This window comes from Brassica oleracea, chromosome C4, assembly GCF_000695525.1.
Source record: "Brassica oleracea var. oleracea cultivar TO1000 chromosome C4, BOL, whole genome shotgun sequence".
Taxonomy (NCBI): Eukaryota; Viridiplantae; Streptophyta; class Magnoliopsida; order Brassicales; family Brassicaceae; genus Brassica; species Brassica oleracea.
The window spans coordinates 46,053,042-46,064,357 of NC_027751.1; the positions used below are offsets into that span (position 1 = coordinate 46,053,042).

Consider the following 11,316-nt stretch of genomic DNA (forward strand, 5'->3'; position numbering starts at 1 on the left):
ATTTAGGGTTTAGGGATTAGGATTTAGGGTTTAGTGTTTTGCTGACGCCGTTAAAAAGATTTTTTTAATTCTTTTTTTCTGTAGTTGCTATTTTTTTTTCACTTTTTTATTTAAAAAACATAATATAACTTGATAATATTTTGTTTACTTTTTTAAAAGATATCGAATTTGAAATAATGAAATCCTATTGGCTGGTGAACCTAGAAGTTCATCCCAGGTGGTGAACCCAAGAATAACTCATCTTTTAATAGTATTGATCTCTTATGTCCACCTTATCAACATGTGTACATATCGTATAGACCAGGACGCATATGATCCTAGATTGGTTCCAATCCTGATCGAACACAATTCATCTAAATTTTCATGGTCCAAGTACTTTCCACGATTTTTTTTCCATATATGTAGCCCTTATTGCAACCAGTTATCTTGGCATTCATCTCATAATTTTTTTCCATGGTTCCATCTCGTCATACATTGATTTACATCGCTTTTCTCATATATAGCTGATGCAACCAGTTATCTGTGTATGATAGTGATGTTTTCTTTTTAAAAATGTTTTGCAGGAGGAGTTGATTGTAAGGAAGTGAACTGGAGAAGAAGTTAGATGTGATATGATTGATTTTATATGCTTCGAAGCTGATATATAGTATACAATACTGGTGAATTTGATTTGTGAGAACAGTATGAACTAGAGAAGAAGTGTTCGGCTAACATATTTCAAAAACTCTTGAGGGTTTTCAAAGGTGTTTGTGTTGTTGGCTGTTTTTCGTTTAGAACCAATAATTAGTAAAGTTTTTAGTGGTTGGGTCCACTCTTTACATGGGATATTGAGTTAATTGTCTTTTAGGTTATAAATTTTTTGTAAACTCTTATTTGTTGTGTATTAAATTTTCATTTGGAAGTGATATATATGATAATGGTTTTTTAAAAATGTTTTAAACTGGGAGTTGATTGCAAGGAGGAATTAAGAAATTACTAGGCCTAAGCGTTTTACCCCAAACCGAAGTCTTTATCTTAATCTAAACCGGAAAACTGAAATTTGATCCCAACCGTTATACAAAATATTCGAATGTGATTTAAGAGTTTGGTACTTTGGAGTTTGGATACAAACCGAATCGATATCCGAACTAGAATTCGAAATAAGTTAAGTATGTTCGTGTTCTTATATATATATATGTTAATGTAATATAAATGTCATAGAGTTTTCTAAAGATTTTATACATTGTTTTATTTATTATTTTAAATATTTTTTAGTTAGATAATTTCATAAATCTGATTCAACCGAACCGAATCCCACAGGCTTCCAAACGCCTTGGCCTAAGAATTACCATTTCCAAGCCATTGTCTAAAGTCAATGGCCTAAGGCCCAAACACAAGGCCCAAACACAATATATCCTTTTAATTCTCACGTGCGAGAATCCATCGTCTTCTTCGCCTACCCTAAACCCTAATTTTTGGGGTTTCTGCCCATTTTGCAGATCCTCAGATCCGATCCGATCCTTCCTATTAATCCAACCGGAGCTTCCGCTCCAAAGGAGAAATCTTAACCCATGACATCGAAGTTTATGAAACTCAGCGGCCAATTCATCGGCAAATTCACCCGTGTCACTGCCTTGCCTGCTCATCACACTGATATGGTCCAAAGGGTTTCGATCTTAAAAAACGAGCTTTTAGCGACGGGTAACAGTAAGGAGAGGTTCGAGAGCGTTCTGGATCAGAAAGGGCAGTGGCTGTTTAGAAGTTATCGTGATGGAGCTGGGATCGTCGAGCTTATGGATCAACTCTTTAGGCTTCCTTACCTAGCTCTTCAGGTTTTAACATTTCATCTTTTCTATGTGTTTTTGATTGAAAGTTCGAATCTTGCAATCTGCCCTGTGTTTGATTTGGTGTGTAAGGACAAAACATCAATGAGTTAAAACCATAATGTTATAGATTAGGTTTTTATTTTTATGTCATTGTCTAAAGTTCGAATCTTGCATCTGCCCTGTTTCGTTATTAGATTGATTTGGTGTGTAAGGACAAGACATCAATGTGTTAAACCAGAATGTTATAGATTAGATTCGTCCAGGGCATCTAAGTCTTGAGTTTTGCTTCAGGTTTTGGAGTGGAGAAGAAGACAATTCGATTGTTGTATCCCTTTGACAACTGAGGAGTATGCGAAAGGAATCAAGATCGCAGGTCGAGCTAGGGACATCAGCTTTGCGGTCTTTCTTTTCAACGAGGCTGCGAAGAAACGAAGCCAGACGACTTCAGTTTACAATGCTCTGATGAGTGCTTACATGTACAACGGACTCGCCGAGGAATGTCAGTCGGTTTTCAGAGACTTCAGGAGGCAAACGCATTGTGCTCCCACCGTTGTGACGTATAATATTCTTATATCTGTGTACGGTCGGCTTCTGATGGTGAAGAATTTGGAAGCAGCTTTTGAAGAGATGCAGAAACTGAAGCTTTCTCCAAATGCCAGTACTTACAACTATCTGATTGCTGGTTATGTGACTGCCTGGAACTGGGATAAGATGGAATCTACCTTTCGAGAAATGAAGATGGGTCCTGTTGAGCCTGACACGGAGACGTGTCTGCTGATGCTTCGCGGGTATGCTAACTCAGGGGATTTGAATAAAATGGAAGAGATGTACGAATCGGTTAAAGATCAGGTTGGTGTCAACAGAGGTGCTTTGGTCAGAGCCATGATCTGTGCGTATTGTAAGAAAGCTGTTGAGGGTAGAGTCGAAAAGATTGAGAATCTATTGAGTCTTCTCTCTGGGGAGGAATATTATCCTTGGTTGAATGTGCTTTTGATTCGTCTATATGCTCAAGAAGACATTCTTGAATCAATGGAGAGGAGAATCGACGAGGCCTTTGAGCACAACACGTGTGTTAATAAATCGAGTATTATGCGGGCGATCACTGCGGCTTACTTCAGAAGTAATGAAGTAGACAGTCTTGTTAGTTTCGTCAAGCGTGCAGAGTCTGCTGGATGGAAGCTATGCAGGTCTCTCTACCACTGTAAGATAATGATGTATGGCTCACAAAGACGCTTTGAAGAAATGGAAGGGGTTGTAAATGAGATGGGGGAGACTAATTATGGGTTGGTTACTAAGACGTTTGCGATTATGGTTAAAGCTTATAAAAGTCACGGAATGGAGTTGAATGCTGAGAGAGTTATAGGAAAGATGCTGAAACATGGGTGTCTACATATTCCAAGAACGCATCTAACTCAATCGGCTTCAGATGCAACTCAAGTTGCGTAAAGAGTCCTGTTGTTTTGAGTTGTTCAGTGTTTTTATCAAGTGTGGGCATTGGCCATACAGAATATCAAAAGGTTAGTGTTGTTTCTGCCTTTGCTTATCTTTGATGGTTACTTACGGCGGTGTTGTGCTTACCGTTTGGTTTCTTTTATTTGATTGGTATATCAGGATGTAGAACTGTGCCCCATGACCCTTGATAAAAAGATGCTGGCTAGGCGTCCATAATCCGTAACCGGAGTTTTGAGATGAGGTAGAGCACCTTTTGTCTCCCGTCATAAGTGAACTCAGTCATCATTATGTAGCCACAGTTGTACATGTTAACGGCAAGAGTTTGAAGCTTCCATGGCAGATTTTTGAATATATTGGTGGATGAGAACCTTGGTAAAACAAAATATCTGTGAGTCATGAGGACAGGGTCTGCATTTTTTTTACTTGTGTAACAGCTGACAGATTCTTCTCTCGTAAGAAAATGAAGAACAGGCTCTGCCAAGTGAATTTATTAGTTATCTTGAAAGACCTGACCGTTTGCACTGTGTTTCTCGTCCTACCAGCGCTCTGTGGGTCCGTTACGGATATCACCAAGTCAAACTTTTTGTTGTTAGGTTATCAGCACTCTTACATCATCCACATCTGCTCTGTCTTTTTTTGCGTTGACCTCTGTTTGTAATTTTGAGGAAGAGATAGCTCAGTTACATCAATGTTTCGGTATAGTGTGAACCTTATTCAGAAATTCTAATAAGCCATGGAGCCTTTTGTCGTTATGAGCTGTGTCAAACCATTTCATTAGAGTTCTTTGTTTCGTTGCATTTTTTTCATGTAAGCTGATTTGGGGTTTTTCTTTGCATGACGTTTTGCTGCAAAAAAAAAAAAAAAAGAATAAGATCTACCAGCAATAACTTTATGTAAAATGGTTATAGAAGCAACCCTCATCACAAAAGACTAACAAACAACTAGAGAGGCACTAACAAACAACTAGAGAGGCATTCTCTTTTTTCTTTCTTTCTTGTTTTAACCTGGAGACCAAAGTGAACGGAGTGTTTTTCAAGTGTGGAGTTGACATGAAGGTTGTTGCTTTTGGATTTTGAATTTGGGGCATCTTCAGTTTTGATCTTTTGATGTTGCCACAGGGTTGTATTATACCAATTGATCTCATTTGAGGTGATAAAGCTGCTAGAATAGTCTTTATGAGTAACATGGCAACCATACTCTAGAAAGTAGAAACTGTCACAACATGAAGCCGGTTAAAAATTGGGCCTTGATATGTTAACAAAAACCACCGTAATAGATAGGAACCATCCACCTACGTACCATACACCACATTGTTTGATATGCATCAATTTGTCTGTGCCTACATGAGACCCAAAACCAAAACCCATTGGTTCTTCATGCATTTCCCTTTTGTTCTACTTTGTCTTCGCGTTCCTTTTTATGGAGATCTATCTTTGGAACATACTGTGTTTTCTTCTTGCCAAAATCCGAGTTGTTGGCTGCCCTGTTCTTTGTTTTCTTACTGATCTGATGCTTAGCCACCGGTGAGGCAGCTTCTCTTGGAGCTGAGTTTGGTTGCTGATTACCATAGACCTGATCCGAAGGCATGTTCTCTTTCTTGTTACCTAAACCCAAACTGTTGGCTGATTTGTGCTTTGATTGCTTAGCAATAGGCTGGTGAATCCCATTGGTGTGATTAACATACATTCTCTCTTTTTTCTTACCCGAATCACCATTGTTAGCTGCTTTGGGGTTTCTTTGCTTGATGTTTTGCTGCGTATGCATTGATGCAACTTCTGTTTGAACCGTGTTGAAACCATGCTGTCGATTCCTATTCACGTGACCAGAAGAAGAAGGCTTGCTCTCTTTCAGACTCAGAGACCAAAAGAGTGAGTTGAGGAAAGAGTTTGGCTTTTCTTCCCATCCTCCAGTTTCATACATCTCAGTCCTCGAATGTTTTGGCCTCATAGACTCCGATGGAGATGAAAGTCCCGCATGACCATCATATGAGAGAATACGAGCTATTGCATACATAGAAGCTCCAAGATGAGGCGGTAGATTTTCCCGTGGATGTCTTACCTATAACATACCAATGAACGGATGAAAAATCAAATCAAATCAGATAACAAAAACACTTCAAGTATGGAGTAAACTTAAGCACAACGGAGTATAAACTCACCTTGAACAAAATGGATGCTGTTAATCTCTCCCGCAAAATGTACATTTGAGCAACTTCAAGGGCTGTGGTTTTGAAAGGCAGCCACCGATCAACTACTAACTTAACTGAATTTTCAGGTGAAGACATCATGTTCTCTTCACGCCTACTCTCTTCTTTAAGTATATTCATCCCCTCTTCTTCATCTTCTTCTTCTCCTGTTTCTTCATCTTCTTCTTCCTCGTCATCACTATCATCAGCTTCACTGCTCTCTGTAGGAGCTACAGCTATCTCTGTTGAGACCAGTAACAAAGGGAGATCGCGAGCAACAGTACAGTTTCGTATGTGCATGCCTCCATCTCCACGTGTGATCTCATCGAAAACAACTAAAGACTCATCATACTTCCTCGACGACAAGTTGAAGTTGTTTGAGAGTGAATGCACACGAACTTTAGCACCACTAGCAGTCTCTACCAAAGATCTTCGATTATTACCAAAAGATGGGCACAATCTCCCCACCATTGGATACAATCCCACAGCTAGGACGGCACGGAGTATACCCGGATCACGCGAGTTCTGGCTACAACTCGATATGTCATAAGGAATGATCCCGTGTCTTTTAAGTTCTGACTCAAGTTGGCTACGCATTTGATCCAACATCTTCATAGCACTTGGGGAGACAAAGTACTGAGAGCAAAACTCAGCCGCAAGACCTCTTTCTTTTGCGTTTTTCCAGCAGTCAAAGGCGGCAACAACCGCTAGGTGATCACTGTCGCCACCACAGAGCGACGCAAGTTCAAGTTTTGCAGTAGCAGCTTTCTGTCTTTCAACTGGCGACATGGGCATGGTGAAAGGTTCCTTGTAGTCTGCTGCACATGCCAGAGTAAGTGCAGGATCCAGACAGTTCACTAATACAGCGAAGAAAAGCATCTTGCTTATCAGAGGATGAACTGGGAGATGACCAAACTTCTCTCCAAGTTCTGTCAGCTCTTCCTCGGGTGTCAGGGCCCCGATGTCTTGTAGGATGCTCAAGGCGTTTGCAATACTTTGATCAACAGGTGGGTCCAACAGTTTCTGGAGAAAATCATTTGTTTTACAATTTGGATCGAGGATCTTAACCTGAAAATAACATTCAAGGACGATAATCAGTAACTGCTATAAACAGCAAGTAAAATGAAGTAAGCAGTACCTGTAAGCAGAGTTCTTCTACAGGCATCCTCTTAATCTCAGGAACTTTAAAATCTGGCATAGAGGCTGCACGAAGTCTAGAATAGAGATGATAACAAATGCCAGGCTGGCAACGACCTGCGCGACCCTCACGCTGCTTTGCATTTGCTTTCGATACCCATGAAGACTGAAGTGTTGAGACATTACTGTAAGGATCATAGCTCTTTTCCTTCATCTGGCCACTATCTATCACGTAAACCACATCATCAATGGTCACTGCTGACTCAGCAATATTCGTAGCGAGCACAATCTTGCGACAACCTCGAGGAGGACGACTAAAAACTTTCTTCTGCTCCCCTGCTGGAACCATTGAGTGAAGACATATAATGTTGAATTTACTACCATCCGAGAAAAAAGGGCTGTCAAGCAATCTCTGTCTTGTTTTATTTATATCATCCCATCCAGGTAGAAAAACGAGAATGGCACCACCATCTTCTGAGTCACCACATATCTTCCTCATTAGCTGCTGTATAAGACTCACATCGACCTGCTCCGGGTTGATTGTCGCCATGTACTTATCGAGTATCTGTTGTGCTTGCTGAGAATTAGACTGAGAGCTTTCTGCATGCTCCCTGATGATTTGAGCAGCTTCTAGCTGGTTCTCTGTTTCGGCCATTTCTAACGCTGTCATACCATCTTTGGACTTTAAGTTACAGTCTGCGCCGAATGAGAGGAGCATGCATACATCGCTGATCCTTCCTTTTCCAGCAAATACCATAAGTGGTGATAGCAAGGTTGATTGGTGCTGATAATTGTAGATCTCAGGACTTCCCCGAGAAGAAACTAGATCTAAGAGGGCATCGAACTCATCATTTGTCCAAGCCAAGATGATTGCTTCATCTAAAGCAAGTTTATCTTCATCTGTTAAATAAAACTTCTGGTCTGGTGTACTCAAGTTGGCAGAGCTTAGATGATTATCTCCACCTGACTTCAGAATAGAAAGCACATCCTCCAAATATAAAGTTCTCACCTGTAGAGAGAAAGCATGGAGATGAAACTTGGGCAAAACAGAAAATTTCCAGGTTTGAGAAAGAGTAAAGAAGAGAAATTAACTGGATAAGTGAATCCAGGGACACGGACAACCGGGCAACCTCCAAAATATCCCGAGAATCTCTCAGCATCAAGCGTAGCACTCATTAAGATCTGTTGGCTCAGAATTTAAAAAAAAATATTGTAGTCAGGTCATACTCAAAGACATTATCACAAGTCCAGCATATTAGTGAAAAGAACATAGAGCTTAACGAACCAGACGGAGATGAGGATTTGATGGAAGCAAGTCCCTGCAAATTGGAAAAAAAAAAAAAAAGCATTGCAAATTAGAAAAAAAACACTGAAAAGAAAAGAAATAGTATCTTCTATCATCGCTTGGAGCTTCAGAAGTACATGTGCACCAATATGGCATATGAATAACATTGAAGCGAAACATAGCCTTAACAATAGTTTCGTAAGTCACGTAGAATTGATTTATTTGATAAACACCTTGATAGTTTGAGAAACTACCTTATAATTGCCAACATGAAATCAGAGTAGCAATCCCTTTCATGGATTTCATCCTACAAAGTAACATTCAGGTCACTGATTAATGTAGACAGCCACATAATAATATTTTACAGCCTAGGGAAAAATTGGAGAATCTGAGATGACAAACAATATAACAAGAAGGCATGCATGCCACAGTAACAGTTCACAGTTTCATTATATCTTAATTGTTCAACAAATAGCAGCATATAGATATGAAACACAAGCTTAATGAACACATGATAGTGGATAAAATAAGAAGATGTCAAGTACCACAATGATGTGAGTTATGTCGGAAACATAGCTACCAGAGCCTTTTCCTACAAGCACTCTCAGGAGAATGCCATTGGTGCAGAAAACAACTGATGAGTGCCTTCCACCTTTGCTCTGCAGTCGAACCTGAAATTGCAACATAAAGTCAATGGGCACTTACTTCTGTACAATATTGAAACACAACCAACTTTCATGTAAAAACGCAAATGTCTAACTTGGAAGACTACTAACCTTGTAACCAATGTTGTCTCCAATGCTTTCACCTCTTTCACAGGATATTCTTTCAGAAACTTCAAAATAGAGATGGAAAAACATTCAGCTAGGGGTTTGCAGTACAAAACATAAATGTGAATTAAACCCAAAATTTCAAAAGATCATACGTAGCTGAATAAGGAAGAATATCAACCTGACATTGCGGAGATACGCCGTGGTTGGGTGCATACAATTTTGCAAGTTTCTCTTTTGCTTGCCCACATATGGTCTAAAAGATATTGAGGCACCTAAAACAATAAAAAATGGAGTGAGAATCCTCAAGATTTATAATATGGAAAACTCTTTACATAGCCTAAATCACATCCCAGGCTCACATTCAGAAAAACCGTATAACATAACGTACTTTCTCCAAGAGATTTAAGTTGCGTAAATATGTCGCCCGTGTACTAGAAAACTGATAGCCTACCCTCGGATCCAAGGGATGAAAAACTAATTCGTTAAGAAGGTGATTCTACTGAACTAAAGAAATAAAACAAGGTGCAACAAGCACCTGAGTAGTTTTCCCGCAACCAGTTTCACCAGAAATAAGAATAACCTGCATTTAGAATTAAGAATTTTATAGTGATTCATTTCATGCACTGGACATCACAAGCTGAAACAAATTAACATACTGAAGGAGTTCACAGAACCTGATTGGATTCAACTGCAGATGTTATAGCATCTCTAAACGATGTGATGGGAAGCCTTGACCGCAACTTAGAGATCTGTAGTAACATAAATCCATTAAAGAAAAAAAAAACACATTTCACTTTCCTCTAATTGTCATGATGATTCATAACTTGTCAAACTGTATTTCTGGACGAGTATCCCCTTACCTCCTGGAGAGCTCTATCACTCCTCAGCCTAGAACTCAAAGACGCCACCTTGTCCAAGATCTCATCACCGCTCATCAGCGGCTTCCTAAAAAAATCATCTTTCCACTGCCCTTGTTTACCAGAGTTGCCTACGTACTTGTTGAACGACGTAGCAGCAGTATCTCCGTCACAGGGTGGATAATAAGTAAACAACTCCTGGAGAATAGCATCAGCCTCAGGCGGAAACGAGACGCACCGAAGCTTCTCTCTGTTTCTTGACTTCTCCTTAGCTCCTTTGTTCTTCCCATTTCTGTACATGTCTTTGAATATCGAAAGACGCCTTTGATTCCCTTGCCTATAAAACAAGCAAGCATCAGAGACTACTAGGTCTCTCATTATAAAAATGAAAACTTTATCAAACCCAAAAGACGTTAAAGTTAGAATGAACTCTCTCACTCACCCAGAGCTTTTGGATTGAATACCCATTTTCCGACACATCTGGTGAATCACGCCACGTTCGGTGTTTGAGAGATTATGCCCAAACGTGTAAACTACAACAACAAAGGAAGAAGCGCGTTTGAATCGACATTCGAAATTAGAATCGAAAGAAGAGTTTGGGAATCTCTCTCTCTCTACTAACCTTCGTTACCGGAGGCACGAAAGTCTTCGATGACCTTAGAAGCCCAGATCCTAGTAGCTTCGACGGAACTTGGCTTGCCTGCTGCATTTTCAGACCTGAACCTCTTGTTCCCCATCGTTTGTTGGTTAGGGTTGAGTGTTGTAATGGTTCGATGAGTTTGATTGCATTATAAAACCACCGCCTTTCCTTCTCCTCTCTCTTGTCAATTTTAATTGGCAAAGTAAAAAGAAGAAATAATTGATTGCTGACGGAATATGCTTCGCCTGACTTCTTCTTAGGCCCAATGGGCCCATTCACTTGCACCAAACACAGTCGTTTTCTTTTTTTTTTAGAACAACATTTCATTAACTGTAAAACTAATTACATCTTGAGAAACATCTAATATATGTTTGGACAATTCATCAGCTGCCTTGTTTCTTTCACTGTTGACTAATCGAAAAGAAACTCAGTAATGTCGTATATCATGGAGGACATTTCCAAGTTGAGCATGACACTTGATTGATAATACGATCAAGTTCAAGACTATCTCCTTCAAACCAAACCATTCTCCACCCACGAATCCACACTTGCTGCATTGCAAATAGAAAACCCAAAGCTTCTCTTTGTAAATGACGATAGTACATGATGAATCCTAACCATACCAGCGCCACAGAAATAATCCATTTTCTTTTCTAACAATCCATCCCACACCAGCAATATCAGCTTCTACTCTAAAAATACAATCGAAGTTACACTTGAGCCATCCCAAGGGAGGAGGTTCCCATGTAGACGGCCTTACGACTCTTCCAAACTTTTGATCTCGTAATATCCACTCATCATTGGCTTCACCTGCTCTTTAGATATCTTCCATTGGATGAACATTTCTTTAAGCGAAAAGAAATTTATTCCTAGACTTTCAAATATACCACAGTACCCAAAAAAACAATTTAGCCTTCCTAAATATTGTATCTAAACTATTCATAAGTTCAAATAGTGTTAATATATTTTCCTCTAAGTCTTGAGATTAAAAATTTGAGAATGGTAAACCTGAACATCTCCAAGTTACTTGCGCATGAGGACAAAGAAAGAGAACATGGTTAATAGTCTCTTCTTCCACGCAATATTTCTAGCAAGTTGGATACATATTGATTCCTCTTGAACAAAGTTGCACATATGTAGGCAGAGCGCTTGAAATAGTTTTCCATAAGAAATGTTGAATCT

General features: G+C 39.5%; 2 protein-coding genes across 2 annotated transcripts; one reads left to right on the forward strand and one right to left on the reverse strand.

Annotated features, from left to right (window-relative positions):
• The first annotated feature begins 1,440 nt into the window (after positions 1-1,440).
• Positions 1,441-4,009, forward strand: LOC106341836 (pentatricopeptide repeat-containing protein At2g30780). The gene is made up of 3 exons (XM_013780562.1): positions 1,441-1,811; positions 2,097-3,322; positions 3,417-4,009. The coding sequence occupies exons 1-2, from the start codon at positions 1,551-1,553 to the stop codon at positions 3,249-3,251; spliced, it is 1,416 nt and encodes a 471-aa protein (XP_013636016.1). The 5' UTR covers positions 1,441-1,550; the 3' UTR covers positions 3,252-3,322; positions 3,417-4,009.
• A 415-nt stretch (positions 4,010-4,424) lies between these two features.
• LOC106341835 (ATP-dependent RNA helicase DHX36) lies at positions 4,425-10,333 on the reverse strand. The gene is made up of 14 exons (XM_013780560.1): positions 10,117-10,333; positions 9,937-10,027; positions 9,498-9,831; positions 9,312-9,386; positions 9,173-9,217; positions 8,816-8,909; positions 8,641-8,699; positions 8,410-8,535; positions 8,119-8,171; positions 7,865-7,898; positions 7,672-7,761; positions 6,581-7,588; positions 5,416-6,510; positions 4,425-5,315 (listed from the first exon to the last, which is right to left on the reverse strand). The coding sequence occupies exons 1-14, from the start codon at positions 10,229-10,231 to the stop codon at positions 4,632-4,634; spliced, it is 3,903 nt and encodes a 1,300-aa protein (XP_013636014.1). The 5' UTR covers positions 10,232-10,333; the 3' UTR covers positions 4,425-4,631.
• Between the last annotated feature and the right edge of the window lie 983 nt (positions 10,334-11,316).